This window comes from Barbus barbus (genome assembly GCF_936440315.1).
Source record: "Barbus barbus genome assembly, chromosome: 18".
Taxonomy (NCBI): domain Eukaryota; kingdom Metazoa; phylum Chordata; class Actinopteri; order Cypriniformes; family Cyprinidae; genus Barbus; species Barbus barbus.
This window is the reverse complement of record NC_136746.1, coordinates 17,754,059-17,775,794: the sequence shown is the minus strand read 5'-3', so window position 1 is coordinate 17,775,794 and position 21,736 is coordinate 17,754,059. Positions and strand designations below refer to the sequence as shown.

General features: G+C 36.5%; 1 protein-coding gene across 2 annotated transcripts in view; it reads left to right on the top strand.

Annotated features, from left to right (window-relative positions):
- LOC306884756 (potassium voltage-gated channel subfamily KQT member 5-like) overlaps window positions 1-21,736 on the top strand; it is a 129,969-nt gene that overhangs the window by 83,369 nt on the left and 24,864 nt on the right. For both annotated transcript variants that reach the window (XM_079440939.1, XM_079440940.1), the window contains exons 2-5: window positions 15,386-15,476; window positions 17,818-17,944; window positions 20,164-20,339; window positions 21,228-21,353. In XM_079440939.1, the coding sequence (XP_079297065.1) occupies window positions 15,386-15,476; window positions 17,818-17,944; window positions 20,164-20,339; window positions 21,228-21,353 (520 nt within the window). The remainder of the gene's footprint in view (window positions 1-15,385; window positions 15,477-17,817; window positions 17,945-20,163; window positions 20,340-21,227; window positions 21,354-21,736) is intronic.

Sequence of the window (21,736 nt, the reverse complement as noted above, 5' to 3'; positions counted from 1 at the left end):
CAGCTGTTTTAGTTTTAGACAATTCTGCCATAATCTTCCCATGTTAATACAATTTGGTGTCAATATAGTTTTGCTGTTACCCAACTAGCTTTTCATGTGCTCTTATAATGCTTGTGGTTTCTCCAGTGATGAAAATCCCCCTCTGATGCGGCAGATTTACTGCTGCAGCCGGGGTGAAAATTAACCCCAAGTCTACAGTAGAGTTTCGGCACACTGCTTGTAAACAGTCCAATTAAAGAAAGCTGTGGAGAACACTTTAGTGGGTTTAGCAATGACCCCATGCATTAGTAAAGTGTGAGGGCCCACCAGAGGCAAAACTGCATTTGGAGGAAAAGAAAGTGACACAGAGACTATAATCATAGGCAGCTTTCAATGTGGGCCGACACTCTTCATTATTTTGCCACATATTTTTAGTATTCTGTATGTTATATACTGCGTATATGCAATGTGCAATATTAGAGTTTTTGTTAAAGAAATTAATAATTTATTTATTTATTATTTATTAAATAAATTATCTTCTTTTTAACTTTCTATGTATCAAAAATGAAAAAAGAATAAAAAAATATATTAAAATAGATGTGTATATATATATATTTATATATATATATTTATGACCTTTGCTGTTCTGTTTGGATGGCATCTAGCTGGTAGGAAAATTCCAATTAATTGCATGTTAAATAATTAATTACCGTCAATTAAAGCATTTAATTGTCAATATAAACAGCTTTTCTGATGAAACCCCAAGAGGTTTAACTGTGTATATTGAACTAGATCTCAAGAGTTTCTTATCAGACGTTTTCACTCTGTCCACCCACAGCTGGAATTGTTGACCGTAACATCTTAACTTAAAATCTTCTACCACAGACAGAGAGAAAGTGTGTGTGTAAAAATACTTCCTTCTTGAACATACATTAGCTTCATTTAAGCTGCAATGACTCTTTTTCTCATATCCTTCCTTGGAGCATGTCTCGAGTTCTTCCTGGATTATTTCTTGTCTCCCTCTCTAATTTACCTGTGTCAACCAGAGGAAGCGTGTCGACAGCACAGAACAGCCAGCCGTGACAGAGTATTTCCTGTGAACATTTGTGTTTGAGTGCGTTTGTGTGTTTAATGGAGCTAGTGGAGCAGGACCGCCAGCAGCGGCGGTGAGTGTGGGGTTTCATGGTGAGGTTGAACTTTCTGGGGTGAATGAGTTCAAAGTGTTTGTAAATGATGGAGATTTCCATCTGTCTTCCGAGTCTTATTGAGCAATAGAAGATTGATGAATTCCACTAGCAGCTCTTCTTTTCCAAGCAATCCTTCGCCACTTCTTTGCCTAAATGATTTTTTTATGTATATTCTTTCCTTTTAAATAAGCTTGATTTAATCTTTTATATGGTTTCGATTTTGCATTTTGTTTTTTGATAGCATTGGTTGAGAGCTGTGAAGAGCAGCCATAGAAGACAGAGGGAATTAAATATAGGACTGATGAAAGGACAGACTAGAGAACGTCTGAAGAGTGGAGTGAGACACAGTAGGTTGCTTCTTGAGGACAGGTATATTTGAGCTTTCTCTTCGCTTCCTGTGGTTCAAGTGGCTGCTAAGCCCCTTTTGTGGTCCAGACTGATGTGGTCTTTCTTCACAGCACAGTAGCAGTCACTGTCATCTCTTCATGGCTCAGTGCTTTACGTCTTGGCTTGAACCTCAGCATCTGTTCTTTTGTCTCATTACATGTATATTTAGGATAGGTAGTTGCAAAACGTTTTGACAAGTTGATATCTCAAAAGATATCATTAGATATCTTTTAGATTAGATTTATGCATTTGACAGATGCTTTTATTTAACAAACATGTATAGCATTCAGCATGCAGCTTTTATGACCTTTATTTTATTTTAATTCTCAAAAATTCATACAAATTCTTAAGAAAATTTAAGAATTAATAAATATTTTTAAATTAATATCTTAAATCGATTTTCTAATTAAAATGTATTTTTAAATAAAACATAATATAAATATTATGAACATTACTGCATTTGTATGTATATTAACTAAAAATATATATTTAAAAAATCACTACAGAACCATTTAAAGTGAGTAGGTTAAAAATGGAGAAGAATATAAATGGTAGCCATTTACAGTACATCACTTGAAGTGCACACTTTCCCTAACTGTTTTAAATTTATGTTGATTAGAAAAATTGCTAGACTAAACATCCCTTAAGACTACTTTGATATGTGAGACTGTCCCCACCTTTTTTTTTTTTTTAGCCCCATATTGTTTTTTTCTTTGTCTTTGTGTGATAGTTTGCATTATAGGACACAAGCTGACATCTGGTTAGCACCAGCAACTGTAGAGCAGCAAGAAAGCGAGAGAATGAGACAGGCTGAGGTAGTGAGGGAGTACAGGAGAGGCCATTTGGTGTTTGATGAGAACCTGCTGCTGTTTCCCTCTATGCCAGGAGCGTTTATGAACCCTGTCAGCTGCTAGAGCTCACCAGCTTCCCCAGGTCTGGATCCTGTTAATGTAGGATTTGTGCTCATCACATGGAAAAGAGCTTGTGCCGATTCCTCCCACTTCTCCTAATGGTACCCAAAAGGGAAAGGAAAGGAAAAGACGGAGGGAGGGAGAGAAAGAGGGTGAGCAAAATGTCCTGGCCCACACCTTCAAAGCCAAGCTATGCTGCATCATGGAAATTTGGCCCCGTTCCCCAGCCATGTGGGTGACGTTCAATACACATAAGAATCATTACACTAACTCTCCTTTGTGTACTTTTCATTTCTCCTACTTGTGCTCGAAGAAACATTATATAGGATAGCTCTATTTGACTACCGATAAAAGTTGCATTTTACAGCTTCGTACCAAATTATATTTTACAGAAATCTGATGCTTTACAAGTCTAAAAAACTTTGTGCATACCCAGATGACATCCTTTTCATAGCTTTTGCTATATTATTTTGCATTTTATACTTGCTACAAGAGTTTGGATACTCTAAAATTATGCTAATTTCTTTGTATACTAATACAAATGTGCAAGTTAAAAAAAGGAAAAGAAATTAATGCTATTATCAGTCGTAGTAAATTAAAGTATTTTATAATTTTACAAACAAAATTATTTAAAATATCATGCTATTGTCTTTAAATCTTAAAAAGAAAAAGAATCCTGTAAAAAAAAAAAAATCCACAAAATATTAGGCAGCACAACAATTTTCAGCATAATAATAAATGTTTCTTAAGCACCAAATCAGCATATTAGAAGGATTATTAAATATTTAAATATTTGAATTAGGACTTATTTAAAAATACACCTTTTTTCCTTACTGTTTTTGTTGTATGTTTGATCAAATAAATGCAGCCTTGTTGGTCATAAGAGAAAAAAAAAAATAATTCAACCCCAAACTTTTGAAAGCCTCACAAAAGATAATAGCTGAACGGCAAAAACGTATCATACATTACATTTGTGCCTACAGAAACAGTATACACACAAAATATAAAGGCACGATTTAGTAATGACCATCATAATCTCAATGAATGGTTATTTAAATGAATGATTATAAATAATTATTTTTTTATTATTTAAATGATTAAGTGTTTCCATTGACTTCAGTGAACTTTAGCTAGATGCTCTCAAGGCTTTGGATGCCTATGGCTGCGTTGTGTTTTGTTAAGTAGTTGCTTAGAAATAAAACAGCGTGTTTCATCTAGCCGATCAGCCTTGTAAGACACTTGAGTAAATTGTATAAACAGTAGGATTAGTTAATAGACTTTTGGCAGGGGAACATCCTCTCTGTTCCTGCTCCCAGTTCTCCTCAAGACAAACTGCTGGAGGTAGAACTGCGTAGCTCATCCTCACCTTCACCCTCCTCCCCGGTGAAGTGAGACTTGAAAAGAAACCCAACCGCTGTGGTGTCTGGGAGGCTGCAGTTACGATGGTGCTGTGTGAACTTTATGGGCTTACATTGTGTTTTATTTGTCTATAAGGAAGAGATTAGGGAACTGCCTCCCTCTGTAAAAGTGCTGGAGGGAGTTGTAGCGGGTTGAGGGGCTCCGCTGATATTTTTGGGATATGTGTCCCAAAGTTCTTGAAAAAAAGTTATTTTGGGACATACACAGATACACCAGTTCACTCGCTTAAAATGTAGAATATAGAAATATTATATTGTATATTATAAAATATACTGTGTTTAATAAGGATATGTTTAATTGATAGCTCTATGGACTATTGAATGCCTGTTTATACAGTCTCAAAGTGAACCCAGACTACTTGATAATGTTAACAATGGATATTTTGATACACCATGTTCTTTCCTATAATTATCTGGTAGCCTTTCAGTTTTTTTCACAGAAGGTCATGAACCTGATTCAGCCTCTGTGTGTTGTAGCCAGAACATCATATTGATGCAGCAGTGGCATTATGTGATCAGCTTCAGGACCATGGACAGCACCATGCCTGATTAGACTCAACCTAATGTTAAAGCACCATCATTTCTCACCTTATAGAGTTTCAGGTGTGTTCAGTGTTTGTGTCTTTTATCTCAAATACAATATTAGTTGGATTCTGTAAATGGTGCAATATTTTTTGAGCGGTTATACACTTTTAATGTACTTTCTAAAGAACAGAAACAGAACAGAAAATGTAGTTTTGTTATTATTATTTATAATTGTGCAACTTTCCAATCATGCAAAACAACATGAAAAATTTAACAACATATATGATCTATATGATATTAAATAATGTAATACTGAGGGTTACTCCTAACACTGTAGATAGGAACAGATTTACAGAAAACTTTGTCAGAAAAATTAGAAGAAAAAAAAACACAATAGTGAAATCCATTGATGGATAGAAATCTGAAATGCAGTATAAGAATAAAATAGTGGTTAGACAGAATATAACAGTCATTAGGCATCATCAGAAAGTATTAGATTTTGAATGTAGGTCATTTGTGAATTAATACTGATAAAAGATATAAAAAGGTATGTATACTTTAAAAGGATTGGTAAGCTTATTTGCTCAAAAATACAGTATAAACCGTAATATTGTGAAATTGCAATTTAAAATAACTGTTTTCTGTTTAAATATGTTTTAAAATGTGAAAATTTGTGAAAAGGCTGAATTTTCAGCAGTCATTACTCTAGTCTTTAGTGTCTCGTGATACTTTAGAACATTTTAATATGCTGATTTGGTGATCAAGAAACATTTCTTCTTATTATCATTGTTGTGCTGCTTAATACTTTTTGTGGAAACAGTGGCCAATTTTTTTTACAGGAAAATTCAAAAGATTGTCATCTTTACTGCATCCTTGGTGAATGAAAGATTTTTTTTTTTTTTTTACAGACACATACGTTTATACATATACAGTACACACATATACACACCCACACACACACACAACTCAGAAGTGCTGGGAAAGATTTTGTGGAGGCAAACTGCTGTGAAATACTTCCTATGAATATTTAAACATTTTGTACAAGATGTACTTTTTGATGGTCAAAGGTATGACAATGAATATCTGTTCTGTCCTTTGAAGGTGGATCCCTGCTTTTCTCTTTGATACGCCTCTCTGTAGCTGTCCTCGTTCTCAAATCCTCAAATATGCTCAGCAGTTGCTGGTGGAAGGACAGTAAATCAAAGAAATTAATTAATGAAGCTTGATTCACGATGATCGTACAGGAATATAAAGTAGTTTGTGTATTTGCTCTTGTTGTTGCGATGCTGTGTGTTTAGATTGATTTAAATATAAGACATCCAGCCTCACGCTGCTCTGTATTCCCACTCTCTGGAGGCCTGCATGCATGCAGCCGCATTAAAACTTCTCTCAAACCTTAGCAAGCTATTATTAGGCTTCATCTTTGATCAGCTCTGCATGCTGCCACCTCAAATAGCCTTATAGTCTGTTTGCTGGAATTTAACAAAGTTAATTAAAAATCCCCAGTGCAATTTGAGAACAGTTAAACTCCAATAAACTCATCTTTTCCTGCCAGCTCTAAGCATATGCCTGAATGGCCTGTGTTCTTTTTATAGTGCATCCATGGCTGCACTGTATTGATAGTCCTCAGTTATTCTGGTTTTGTTCTAAATCCCTAACCCAAGTTTAAAACTTCTACAATTAGTTCAGCCTGAACTACTTACAACAGTCTGTTTAAACTGAACAGATGTCTTTTTTGAAAACCTCCCATTGACTTTCAACTGCTCTGACTGTTAGAATAGAATAGAATGTTCAGCATTCAAGAAACAAGAGTGATGAGGTCATTGTACTGTTTGTTGAATTGTGCTTTGGTCTTCTGTCTTGCGTCTATTTGCATACTGAATTGTGATTGGTCTTGAATGGTAGTGATTGTACAAACTCTTCTGAGCGGCTGACAGAAAACAAGACGTGTTGCAGTTGCAAGCACTTGTGTTTCCGTCAGGAAAAGAAATCTAATTGCTCTCTTAATTGTTTATGGCTTGTATGCTAGTGTGCAAGTTTTGAGAGATTTCAGACGAAGCAGTTCAGCATCGGGTTGAGATAACAAGATTAAGCTGTGTCAAGACCTAAGGGAATCGTATGGTTGCACACAATGCAGTAATGGTCAGTTTTGACTAGCTCCCTCAGCTGGACTTTATGGCAAGGTTTCATTCTCATGACTGGCTTCACTGAACCTGGAACAGCCACATGCAGTGTTAGATGACAGCCCTAATTATTAATGACAGACCTGCGTTCAGCCAGTCAGAGGAATGCTCAGGAACGCAGCAGACTGAAAAAAAACATCTTTAATTTAGCACAGAGTAACACTTATAATGACCGATCATACAGTCAGTGTCCAGTTATCAACTAAATACGAGCGCATACTCTCAGACAGACATATTCAGCATCTGGAGTGCAAGTAATACAAGCATTTTCCCTTTGCTCTGTCTGCTGCTGATCCATCATTCTTTCTTACTTTCATACATTTGAACTCTGGATTTGTGATTAAGAAGTAATTCACTGTCAATCGCTGCAAACATCAAGGACGCTAGCTGTTTCAGTTTTGTCAGTCAAAATCCTTGTGAAAGAGAATTCACTCTGTTCTGTTACTGTAATGATTTCAGCTGTTTCTTTAAAGTGTTGTTACTCCAAAAATCACTAACATACCTGACTGAATCTGAATCTTTGGACTATGATATCGCTATCTGGCTTGCGAATGGTAACATTCAGACCCCTGTGTAACCTGTGAAAAGCCCATTTGATTGTGGAGGCATCAGTGAATAGCCAGTGGCTTTCATGATGTAGGGACTTTCAGTGCCACCTCCTGATTGTGTGTTATTGCTGTCATTAACCCTGGGTCTGTGTGAAGCTCTGGTCAGAGGTCTGAGTTGTGTTTTCGCTCTGTTCCAGCAGTGGAAACAGCAGCCAGTGTCCAGACCTTCCTGTTCAGACGGAGGAGAACCATTAGAGGCTCAAGCCAAATCAGAGCCAGATGTCCACAGGCTATTTGCACAAGCCATTCAATAATTCACAGAGCAGCCATTATAACTCAGGCTGTATGGTGTTGTGGATGCTGGATTACTCGTGCTATATTTTATATTAATCCAATGGAAAATTAATTATCGTATTCATCTTGTCAGAAACGCAAAGGACTCTAAACCAGCCAACCGCCTGAAACAGAAACATCCCACAAACTTCTCTTCTCTTCTCTTCTCTTCTCTTCTCTTCTCTTCTCTTCTCTTCTCTTCTCTTCTCTTCTCTTCTCTTCTCTTCTCTTCTCTTCTCTTCTCTTCTCTTCTCTTCTCTTCTCTTCTCTTCTCTTCTTGCATCTTCTTGCATCTTCTTGCATCTTCTCTAATCATATTTTTTGTCTTCACATCATGCATTTTTCATCTTTTTACTTCTCACATTTTCTGTTTTTGCATCTTCTCTTTGTGCCTTTTCTTCTCGCATCTCCTTGCATCTCTATTTTCTCTTGCATTTTGTCTTCTCACATATTCTAATATTTTCTCTTCTTGCATCCCATCTCATGCCATCTTCTCTCATCTCACGTCTCTTTTTTTCTACTTTCATCTCTCATCAGGCTGTATTGTATTGTGGATGCTGGATTATTCATGCTATATTTTATGTTAGTCCAATGGAAAGTGAATGCTCATCTAGTCAGGAACACCATACTTGGCCACACACCACTTCCCTTCCCCCTCCCTTCCCCTACACACGTGGGAGCAACCTATCAACTTTCACCTCGATTTGAAGAGCCAACCCCTCTCTCGTTTGTAAATGTAGCACGCACTGTCATTGGACAGTGAGAAAAGCTATAAGTCATTACAGCGGGAGTAATAAGACGGATTCATGGAATCTAAACTTGTTTGGAGAGGGATTGTGGATGATTTGTTAGTTTTAGCTGATTTCTCTGGCCAATTACATAATTCGATGTAATACTTTTTTTTTTTTAAAACTACATTTCAACAAAATAACATTATATACCACAGGACTGTCATTCGCAAGCATTTATCATAAAGTTTGTTATTAAAATTTGTCTATGTTTGATTTCGCCGCCTAGGCTGCTTTAGGGATCGTCTGCAGTACTTTTAAATTTACCTCACAGTACTTTGTAAGTCCAGTAATTCATTCAAAGTAATGTTTGCAGGGCTATAGTAAAAACAATAGTAATATAAGCTTTACAGCTTGCCAATGTGTTATATTTAAATGTCCTATTTAAATGTTAAATGTCATTTTATTTAAAACACATCGGATGTTTTAACTCAGTCTACATAAAGATCTAAATCAGATAGATCTACATAGGTCTACATAAAAACATTGTTTGGCTGATTTATAAGTCCTTTAAATAGTGAGGACCAGTCAAATGTCCTCACTAGTGGGTTATAATGATCTTTCACTATATAAGTGAATATATCCTCACAGTTAAACCAGTACACCCACACCCACAAACATATCTGACTGCATAGACGGATTAAAAAAAATTTAGTTTGGACAGTTCATCTGAGAAAAAAAGACGAGTGTATAGTCAAGTGCAACGTGCGACACCAAACTCTCCAGAAATAGCACGAGTAACTGAAGAAACACCTGGACTGGTGCCACTAACACTAACGGTAACCTATTTTTTCTGCTTGTAAAGCAGTTTGTGCTGATCTGTGTTGCGGGGTCGGAGAAGAGCGCCGCGGACAAGCAATAGAAATTAAGTTTAACTGAAAACAGCTAAATCTGTTTTCATTAAATCATAGTCTATATAGGTTATAAGGAATGAATATGCAAAATATAGCCCATTTGACTTAAATAATTAGCAAATTAACAGAACGAAAGAAAAAAACTGCGTGACAGGATCAAACATATAACCAAACACACATATAGATACACTGGTTAATTTAAATAGTCAGTAGTAGCTTACAATCTGTGCCCTTCAGCTTGAACTCGGACCAAGCATTTGCTCATGTGAAAAGGATGATTTATTTATTTATTTATTTTTTCTTCAGAAAGCGCGTTAAGTACAAAGCATGGTTTACACAATAAATAATAATAGTTTGCGTTCAAATAGGAAACATCGCGAATATGGAAACATGAACGAGAGATTGCTTTGAGTTTTGATTTAAATTAATTTGTTTTGACTTGTTTAGCAACTTATATTTTTCATCTATGTTTTGTTCTGAATACCGTTCAAAATAGGCTAGCTATTGTGTTTATTGTTTGTACATTATAACATTTCGCTTTATTTACCTGTATTAATTCTGAATGTCATAACACAGTTTGTGCTTATCTGTTTAACCAAACTACAACGGTAACAGTGTAACTATTTACTGATATGATTTCAGTAATAATATTACAGTCACCATCCATAAAACAGCTTAGTTAGTTACTTTTGATGCCTCAACCCCGCTGATTTAAAATCCAACAATCAAATAATTCCTAGGTTTCTTACTGGCACAGGCATGTGATGTCCCCAGTGCAGCAGGCACCCTTGGAATATGGAAAAGCTTACATTCAGAGGATAGAAATATTGCATTATATTGATTTTGTCAGGAAGAAAGATGATCTGAACACTGTTGTGTAAGTTGTAGCTTTACTTTACTCTAGCATTACATCCCTCTGATCACCATGTGGTACATTATATTACTATAATTAAAAATATTTTTTGGAAAATTAAATGTGATTTGACAAAATACATAAAATATAATTGTATACGAGTAACGGAGAAATTACAATAGCTTCAAGCTACACATGACAATTAATGAAATTAATACAACACTTCTGCTTGAATGTCACTATCAATCACTATTGAGTGTTTGTAAGAACTTCTGACTGCGATCCAACGTGGATTTCTGTCAAATGATGAGGCAGAAATATGTTGTTAGTAACAGTCTAGAAGAATTTTATGTGGACGATACACAGTTACAACTTCTATGGGGTGTGAAGAAAAGTAATGTAACTAGAAGTGTAACTAATTACTGTTGCCAGAAAATAATAAGTAAAGTAAAAATATTACTTTTATTAATGAGTAATATATTACATTCTTTGAGTAACTAGCCCAACGCTGCCTGCCACATCACCCTCTGGATGTAGCCTATAATGAGTAAGCAATAAACTAGGCCTACTTAGAATGTCATAGCCTACTTCTGTGGATATTTAGGTGAAAGTAACTCAAAGTAGTGTAATGCATTACAATTCAGAGACAGTAATATTGTAACTAATTGCTTTCAAAAGACTGCAACTAATATATAATGCATTACATTTTGGAAGTAACTTTCCCCGGACATTCGCTTTCTATACAGCCAACAGTTCTACAAACGATATCACTACCGCAATCAGTTTTAACAGTATGCAACCACTTTATATCGACATGGAAACATTTATTTCCTACGTGTATTGTAGCAGTAAATTTAAACCGGAGAAAGCTTTGAAGCACTATCACAATGACATCACAATGAGTTAAAACATCCGATGTGTTTTAAATAAAATGACATTTAACATTTAAATAGGACATTGAAATATAACACATTGGCAAGCTGTAAAGCTTATATTACTATTGTTTTTACTATAGCCCTGCAAACATTACTTTGAATGAATTACTGGACTTACAAAGTACTGTGAGGTAAATTTGCAGACGGTCCCTAAAGCAGCCTAGGCGGCGAAATCAAACATAGACTAACTTTAATAACAAACTTCATGATAAAAGCTTGCGAATGACAGTCCTGTGGTATATAATGTTACTTTGTTGAAATGTAGTTTTTAAAATAAAAAAATATTACATTGAATTATGTAATTGGCCAGGGAAGAAAGTCCGTGCTGCTGGAGATGCAGCCTCTGCGAGATGCCAATGCCGCATTTTGATAACTGAGAGGAGACTCTCTATCGCAGAAATCAGTTAAAACTGACTAATCATCCACAATCCCTCTCCATACAAGTTTAGATTCCCCTGACATTTTACGTCGCTTGAATCAGTCTTCTTACTCCCGCTGTAATGACGTATAGCTTTTCTCACTGTCCAATGACAGTGCGTGCTACATTTACAAGCGAGAGAGGGGTTGACTCTTCAAATCGAGGCGAAAGTTGATTTGTCCATTTAAAAGTGATTTATTTATATAAATTTTTTATGTTTTAATTATTAAATCAATAGATTGATTTATTTTATTTTTACGTGGCACTCTTTGTCCTCCATACTCCATAACACTGCCCTCTACAGTGTCATGTTTGATCAAACAGTACACACAGTACACACTGCAGGTGGCCTGGCTCATGGCCTGGTTAGGCCTATTACCTTTATCCGTCTTTCGGATGAGACGTTAAACCGAGGTCCTGACTCTGTGGTCATTAAAAATCCCAGGATGTCCTTCGAAAAAGAGTAGGGGTGTAACCCGGCATCCTGGCCAAATTTGCCCATTGGCCTCTGACCATCATGGCCTCCTAATCATCCCCATACACTGATTAGTTGCATCACTCTGTCTCCTCTCCACCAATAAGCTGGTGTGTGGTGGGCGTTCTGGCGCAATATGGCTGCCATCGCATTATCCAGGTGGATGCTGCACATTGGTGGTGGATGAGGAGAGTCCCCCCCTTCCATGTAAAGCGCTTTGAGTACCCAGAAAAGCGCTATATAAATGTAACAGATTATTATTATTATGGAGAAATATTTGAAATTGTGTTTCACACAGACGCAAACAGAAACAGGTGTGCAGCCCACTATATGCTACTGTAACCTTTCTCTCCCTCTTTTTCTCACTCTGTTGCATTGCAAAGCAGCGATACGACAAAACTGCAAGCTGACGTTTGCATACAGACACTCTCTCGCACATTTACACGCACAGGCCGCTGAATTGGTAGGTGGTGCTGTGTTTTGTCTTGCTGGTGGAAAGAGGTCCCTGGGGTTGAGAGCTTTGAAAGCTCTGATGTCTGGGTCTGTGGGAGCCTGACGCTGTGACCACACGGCTCTGAACGCTAAAAGGCACATTGTCTGGCCCAAGCGTTTAGCAGAGCACTGGTACCTGCAGCTGTTTGTTAAAAAAAAAAAGTAATTTCTTCCTGGTCCAGTATTTTCATTTCCCCCCACATCTAACTGTGAGAGATCTCTCAAATAGCTCTGAAAAATGTGTCTGGGTGCACGTATAATGCAAAAGTCTGTGATTGCTTTCATTTGTAGTTGAACGCTTTGACATTTTTATTTATGTAAGCAAATTTTCTTGGCTCAATTGAAGCACAGTGCACTCAGACAGACTTTACTAAGTTGAGGAGGTGATGCAACTTGAGTGTTGCTATTATTAAAGCAAAATGGGTCAAACTAAATAAGAAATATAAAATTCATGCACATTTTCACATTTTGCTCAAATATTTGTGCTGACAATATAATTAGTCATGAAAACAAATGGGTTCAAAATGGGTGCGTTTTCACTATTGGTCTAAGAATGTGTTTTGAATCGCTGCTACTGTTTTGCGTGTCTATTGGTTTACAGTAATGACTGTAGCAGAAGCCCTTTTTCTTAGGCACATTGTGTGTGTGCATTTGTCCGTATGCATGTTTAAATGCAATAAACATGTTCTAGTTGAATAGCACGACACCAGTTTGAGCGTAATGGTTGTGGTCTGCTATTACCACCAGGATATGGAAAGCACTATATCCTGCAATGACTCATAAACTCTGTCACGATCCAGTCTTTGGGGATCGTAATACTATGGAGTGTTATGAGATTCACAGAAGCCCTCGCACTAACTGAAAGAGTCTGGTTTGTGTGGGTGTGCATGTGTTAGCCAAGCACTAAAAGGGTGAGGAGTAGGTCAGACAGACTGTGTCTCACTGACAAAAAGAGAAAGAAAGACAGAGGAACAGGTGAGGGCTTTCAGCATGACTATGATAACAGCTGTTAACACACTTATAAACAAATGCCACAACTAGTTTGTCATTGATCACAGACAGATACACAACTAGTAAATAAACACCTCCCAAACTCTTTACACTTCATCTGTCAAGTATGATTCTCAGTTAGGCCTTTCAGCAGCTGTGTTGTTGCATTAATAATTATAGAATGATCTTTCAGAAATTTAGGGAAATATAGAAACTTTTGAGTCTTTTCATGCATTAAAATGGATGTATAATGGACAACAGGATCTGCCTTGCAATGAAATGAAAGTGTACAGCTAGTTCGGTCATTCAGGAATCAGTCGTTGTATTCAGAAACTGATAAACAATAGTATAAACTAGGCTGGGTTAAACAGAGGATTGGCAGTCATAACTGAGCTATCAATTATAATTTACATACATTTAAATTCAAATAAAAAAATTAAAAACTCCAAGGCCTTTCAAAAATATAGGTACTGTATTTTTTGTTTAAAGCTTGCCAAGGCTAAATTTATTTGATCAAAAATACAGTTAATACAGTAATATTGTGAAATATCATTACATTTTGAAATAATTTAAAATAATACATTTTCTATTATAATATATTTTTAAATGCAATTTCTGCCTTTTATAGCAAAGCTGAATTTTCAGCAGTCATTACTTCAGTTTTCAGTGTTACATGATCCTTCAGAATTTATTCTAAAATGATTTGCTGCTCAAAAAACATTTCTTATTATCAACACTCAACAATGTTGAAAACAGTTGTGTTTTTGTGGAACCTTTATCTATTTCATGTAAAAGTCTTTACTTTCACCTTTGAATGGTAGTGTGCATGTAGATGTCGCAAATGCCCATTTCAAATCTAATTTACATAAATGTAAAATTCTAAAATCTACATGGAATGGAACTCATTTCTAGTGTAGCATATGAATTGTTCAAATCATTTAGTCAGATTTACTGAATAGAAAGTGCTGTTATATGCGCTGGTTAGTGCTTTCATGTTGCATCAACCCCCAAAAGGTTTTTTGCAAACAATGGGTGAGTAGTTTTCTCCATTATTCTTTGTTGTTTCATAAAATGCTGTTTTCGAAAGACTATGAGTTCAGAGAGTAAATGGATCTGTGTTGAAACCTACTTGAACCTACTATTAGCTATGCAGCATCACTATATGCTCAAAGCAAGAATTAACTGTTAATATGGTTATTGGTTACATATGTATATGTGCTGCAAAAAACTGCTTTCACTGGCAAAACAGGCCTAAGGGTCAGAGCGAGAGGGTCGGAAATGGTCATGTGAACAATTATGGTGCAGGAAACCAATTATAAGTGGACCTGAGATGGGAAAGAAATAATAATAATATACAAAATTACAGAATATGGTTCCTTTCAATTAAGAACGAGGTGGAGGCTAAAGGTAAAATACAGAAGACAGTGCTGAATGTAAAAAACAGGCTCCCAGACACAATGTATTCACAGTGATGTCTGTTAGTTCACTCAAGCAGCATATGCCTGCACGTCTCGCACAGCTGCATCTGCTTCTGAAAATGAAGAGTCCATCTCTGTTCTCCACCTCAGGGCAATGTTCTTCATGGCCTGTTTATACAGGGTGAGAGCAAAAGAGAGATAGAGAAAACGGGACAGATACGGCATACTGCACCAGAGGGACAGCAGGAGAATGCATGTACTGTATGTTCCTGTAAATCAGACAATAGCAGAGAAGCCAGAGGGTGTGTGGTGTGTGCAGTTACACACAAATTCATCATTAGTGAAACTCTCCAGCTTTAATGATGCTGAAAGTGATGATTTGTTAGGGAAGTTCTTTATGTGAGTGTGTCATTCAGGTACTTCAAAAGCTGTTATGTTTACTGGTCAGTTGTTAAAAGAGCTGTAGAAAAGCACCACCGGATTCGATTGTGATCTAATGCCTCTCTGAAAGCTCTCAGATTCAGGCGGTGTTCTTTCACAGGGTTCATCCTGAGATTTGTTAAGGTGCTTTCACATCAGAACAAAGAAACCTTCAGTTTCATCTCGCAGTTGCTCAGGTGAAGTCACACAGAACAGGATTCAGTTACTTCAGCTGTACGACTAATGTTTTTCCTTTTTTGTTCCCTGGCAGGTTCACTTTGGTGTTTGGCTGTCTGGTTCTCTCTGTGTTCTCCACCATCCCTGCTCATATGGACCTCTCCAATCACTGTCTGCTTATTCTGGTGAGACACATAAACTTACTGTATGTAGAGTCAATATGAATTGCTGTGTGCAACTCCATTTCACTTCTGTAATGATGAATTTCAAAATAAAATGTAGTATTAAATGAGAAAAGTGTAGCTTGGAACATGAATTGATTGTATGGGGGGAAAGTTTGCTTAAACAGTCACTAAATAACAATTTGGCTATTGGTTAAGATTATCCTACATGGCTCTGATGTCAGCATCACTACTCTTCAAAGTTTGGGGTTATTTCAAAACGTTTTTTTATTTATTTTCTTTTTAAAATAAATGAATACTTTTATTGGGTGACAATGCAATAAATTGATTGAAAAAGACTTTTACATTGTTACAAAAGATTTTTACTTCAAATAAATGCTGTTCTTTTGAACTTTCTATTTATCAAAGAATCTTGAAAAATATCATGGTTTCCATAAAAAATATGAAGCAGCATAACCATTTTCAGCATTGATAATAATAAGAAATATTTATTGTGCAAATCAGCATATTCGAATGATTTCTGAAGAGTAATGATGCTGAAAATTCAGGTTTGTTTTCACAGGAATAAATGATGTTTAAAAAAATATTAAAATAGAAAACAGTTGTTTTAAATTGTAATAATGTTTCATGATGTTACTTTTTATGTGTACTTTTTACTCTATTTTTTATTCAAAAAATGTAAAAATATTTTACCAACCCCAAACATTTGAACTGTAGTTGGGAAGTCCACACTACAAATATAATGATAACAGCACAGAGGAATAATGGTGTTGGAAAGTTATAGTTATCATTCTTGCGGGTTTTAAGACCAGGGTTGTTGGGTCAGCAAAGGTCATTTTCGATTTGTTGTTGACTTTAAGTCTCAAAACAAGGTCTCAGTGTTTCTCAGTGATCTGGTGTTCAAAGATCCCTTCAAAAACGTTAAAAGATGATCACTTGGATTAGGCCATTTGATACGTACTGTATTATGCTGGGCTGGTTTCATCCTTTCACTGAGATGTTTTACCGGCTGATGGGATCCTCTCAGGTGACAGCAGAAAGCAGCATGGTTCTTTTAGTGATTGAGCACCTCAGTCCCACCGGACGCTTGGTGAAGCGGGCCAAGGTGTTCCTGTTTCAGTTAAAGAGGCTGTATTGAGAGACGTTCAGAGACTCTGAGCTGACCTGAAAGCAGGAGAGGCTGGCGTCTACCCCACTGGTGGGAAAGCAGGACCTGCACAGCCTCCAGTATCAGATAGTGCTCAGGATAAGCAAACAGTGTTGTGTCAAGCCGTGGGAAACCCAGCTCGGCTGTCACAGTATATCAGGACAGGACAGTTTAAAAGCCTATCCCAGGCCTCTTACCCCTCAGAGGTGGGGAAAATGTGAAATGTGACCCGTGAAAAGGTTGATTAGTCCATCAACAGCTGCAAAGAGGACTTGATATTCAGACAAATATGATCAACATCATCATCAACAAATTAACTGTCATTTAGTTTATAGAAATTCAAATATAAATGAAGAAAACAGAAATGTAAATATTAATAGATATGTAAATATTAATAAATAGAGTATTATTCATATTTTCATAAATCTTTGAGGTTAATATTTATCAACCCATTAGATTTATTTATTAGATTAGATTTATTTATGAAAGCATTTAAAAACCAGGCAATATTAAAGCCAGACTTCTTCTTCAAAGCTTATTTTTGTTTATTTAATTTTAATTAAATTAAAAGGTTTAATTATTTAATTTCAGATTATTTCAAGCATTTTAAGAAACATGTCCAAGTAAATCTTTGAACATTTATTTATTTATTTGTTCGTTTGTTTATCGACTGACTCACTTACTTGCTTTCTTATCAGTTTATTTTCTTTTATTATTGTTTTGTTTCCCACTACTTAAGAATTTGTGCCAGGTGATCCAAAAGCATGAAAGTTTCAACTGATGACCAGATTGTAAGTACAGTGAGAATCAGCAAGCAATTTAATGTAAATGTGTGGTGTTTCTCTGGGAGCGGAGAAACTCTATGCATGCAGACAGATGTTTTTTCAGGTGAAACCCTCTGTAAACTCAACTGGGGTTTATCTAGCACTGCAATTAGCAGGCACCAGGAATGTGGCAATGATGGATTAGCTGAGAGGTTAATTGTGTTACAGTAGCTAGGCCTCCTGTGGTGTATCAGGGTGTGTGTGTGTGTACAGTATTTAAAGTATATACTTAGGTAATACATTCATGCCTAACTTTACAGAAAATAACAATAAGCATTTTTTTTTTTTTTGGCGAGATACCTTTAATTAGTTTCCATATATTAAGTGGCGCACCTGATGTAATAAAGTGTTTGTGTGTATTTTTGTTTTGCAGGAGTTTGTGATGATTGTTGTGTTCGGTCTGGAGTACATCATTCGCATCTGGTCAGCTGGATGCTGCTGTCGCTACAGGGGATGGCAAGGACGACTGCGCTTTGCAAGAAAACCATTCTGTGTCATCGGTAGGATAAAAAACGCGTTCTTTGAGTGTGCTCTCCATATGTGTGTTTGTAGAGGGTGATGGATTTGCTGTGTCGGTGTGGATGCTGATGGATGCTCGATGGGCTAATGATAGCACCGCTGCCCCAAATCGATGACTGACTCAAACATACATAATGACTGCAAGAGTTCTCTTGTAATTCCCTCATGAGGAAAAGCAGACAACAACTAACCAATGAGGGATTACAGGCAATTTGTATTTATATTTATTTCACGTGGTGTATGTGCTGTTGTGTTGTATGAGGGTAATTTAGGCTCCAGTGTGAATATATCAGTGTGTTGTGTGTCATGCACTGAACCTCATCTCCATTCATTAGGAGGCTGAGTTCCATTAGCATCCCATCAGCGCTGAGACTAACTCTGATTTATGAAACGAAGAGAAAAAGGAAACAATTTCCCCTCCCTGCTCAACACATTTATTTGGCATGTCCCATTAGAAATTGTGTAAAGGTCTTTGCATATTATATACATACACTTGCCGACCCTTAATGAAGCACACTGTCTTTATGTGACCACATCCTCTATTATTCCATCTTCATGTTATCTAATATAAATATATTCATCTTCGACTTCATGTAGCACTTTTGCATGGTAACATAGCAACTATTAAACCATTTCAGTGATTTAAAATGTTCACACAACTAATTAATTGAGAAAAATTCTAGAAAACTACTTTTTTTGGGGGGCTGTCAAAAGTAACTTGATTTACCTACAGTAAATTCACCTTGTTAAATGAAATTGAATTAATTGAAAAAAAAAAAAGTCAATAAAAATAAAGATTTGTTAAACAAGAATACATTTGTAGTAGCGTTTACACTACTGTTTCAAAAGTTTGGGATTTGTTTTAAATGTTTTTGACAGAAGGCTCTTATCAATAAAAACAATATTGGGCTATATTATTACAATTTACATATTTTAATATATGTAGAAATGTAATGTTGTAATGTGATGGCAAATGTAATGTTGTAATGTGATGAATTTTCAGCGTTATTACGCCAGTCCTTCAGACAATTATTTTAATTATTAACATTTAAAATATGATATTACATAACATTTATGTAACATTCCAAAGGTATTTACTGCAGTTTATTGCATCCTTGATGAATAGCAATATTGACATATCTTTCTGACCAAATCTTTGAACTGTGGTCTAAATAAAAATGTTTTACATTGGACACAATCTGAGATCTGTCGCTTTAAACAAGGAGATGTTAGTACTGTCATATATGAAAGCCAATTATAAAATATTTAAAACCTTGAGTTGAAAGTTTGGTTATAAAACATTTTTATTAAGATTGTGATTCAATTAGTTAATTTAGTTTATTGACAAATAGCTATTTTTTACGACACACATTGTTCCAAAGCAGCTTTTAAAATAAAGAAGGAGAGAAAGAAAAAAAAAAAAGAGAAAGTTGCGCCTTTCATGATTTTCAAAGTTTCTCTACTGGTAACTTTAAATTTTTGGATTTCCATCTTGTAGTATGGCTTTTGTTCACAAGTACCACAAATCTGCTGCCCTCATTTCCATCTGCTCATGTTCTTCAATGTTCCATTTTCACCTTGTAGCAACCTTCAAAGGTTGCGGGATTCGAATTTCAAATAACAGACTTTTAGGAGGCCACCTTCAGCATGTGTGACACAAGAACATTCTTATTTCAAACCTCAAGTGTAACATTTAGCAGGAAAATATGATGGAGGTGATTTGAGTAAAGAACAATATTATCCCTGGTTAAGACACGCTGGGAGCTGGAGAGGTTTTTCTGTGTGCAGCGAAGGATTAGATATGCTGTTCTGTAAGGCTGTGGCTTCTCTGCTCTCTCTTGGCCCCTCTTTCTGTCTCTGACCTCAGGGAGAAAGACATAACAGACAAGTGAAACAGCCGATTTTTTAATATCTCTGTTCCTCATCCCTTAGAGAACAACAGCAAGCTTAGTTTATAGGTAGATGGGCTCCGGTGCTCTTGATATGGCTGGGTGGTCTTAGTCCTTGTTAAAGTTGGATTAGTGATGCCAAAGTTAAGTGATATTGATATTGGGAGATAAAGAGGACTATGAGTCACTGATTCCATCTCCTAAATGGCCAACTGCTATAATTATTTTTAATAAGTCAATCAAAGTATTTCTATTGCTCTCTTGGTGTAAACGTGTACAAATGATCCCTGTCTCCTGTGTTTGTGTTTCAGACATTATTGTGCTCATTGCATCCATCGCAGTGGTTTCAGCTGGTAGCCAGGGCAATATTTTTGCCACGTCTGCACTTCGCAGTCTGCGTTTTTTGCAGATCCTGCGCATGGTGCGTATGGACAGGCGAGGCGGTACCTGGAAACTGCTTGGATCTGTAGTCTACGCTCACAGCAAGGTATACTGAATACTATTTAAGGTCAAAAATGAGTAAATGAGCTCAGGTCATGACATTGCGTGTGAGTTTTCATGTCGAGGCAGACATGTGACCCCACAATCAACCTCTTTTTCCAGCACCGCTTGGACTGAAACTTCATCCACGGGCTGCAGCCAAACCACACGCTTCCTCAGTCCTCAGTTACCCACCATTTAGTGGAGAGATTAGGGGTCCCCGCAATGAATCATTGTGGTTGATATAATAGCAGAGTTACTTATTTCTATCTCCTTTCAGACTTAAGCGTTTACATTTTCCTGATCAAACTGAAAAAAACAGCTTAAACCAGCTTGTTTCGCTGGTCTTTGTTAGTTTAGGCTAGTTTAGCTGGTCTCACAGCTTGGCCCCTCCAGTTTTCCTTCTAGCCATCTGATTTCCAACCTGACAACCTCATTAAAACCAGAAAAAAGCAGAACATTTTAAATTCTAAAACATTTTATTAAGATTGTAATTCAAAATAAGTTTATCTGCAGAGCACTTTTTACAATAATACAGTGTTCCAATGCAGTTTTATAGAAAAAGAAAGAAGAAAAAAAAGAAAAAGAAAAACAAGAAATTTTTTTGGGGTATTTTTGCAGTTTCTCTATTGGTCTAGCTGGTTTTACAACCTGGCCATGCTGGTTTTATCTGGTTTAAACTGATCTCCCAACCTTTAGCTGGTCACCAAACTAGTCCCCAAGTGTGACCAGCTGACTTGAGCCCCAAACCCATATAAAATCAGCCAATAGACCAGCAGGAGACCAGCAAGCCATCTTAGGCTGGTCCAAGCTGTTGTTTCTACAGGAAGGGTTGATATTTTTGTAGATATGACTTTAATTTGTTGGATGTTTTATATTGTGATATTTGTTTCAGGAGCTCGTGACAGCCTGGTACATTGGCTTCTTGGTGCTGATCTTTTCATCGTTCTTGGTCTACTTGGTGGAGAAAGAGTTTAACAAACAGTTCGCCACCTATGCAGATGCTCTTTGGTGGGGTACAGTAAGTCTACCTTAAATGCCTTCCTTAAACGCCATCCTTACACTCATCAACCCCTTTCAGTATTTGTGCACATTTTCCTTTAAATGTATACAAAATCCCTTTTTTTACATCTATATACAATCAATCCATCCATCCCCCACTGTCTGGTTTTAGGATGCTCAATAATACACATTGCCAGTATTTCACTGTCTTTCATGCATTAATCGATAAGTGAGTTACAACCCTAGCCTTGATGGTTGAGTTGTTATGGTACACACAGCAGGACTGGTCATGGTTCCTCACCAGCTGACTTAACAAATCAATGCATGTAATTTCCTGCTCCTACCAAGCACAAACAGAGCTGTTTCAAGGAGATGTGAGGTCAGTTGAGGGTATGGTCTTCT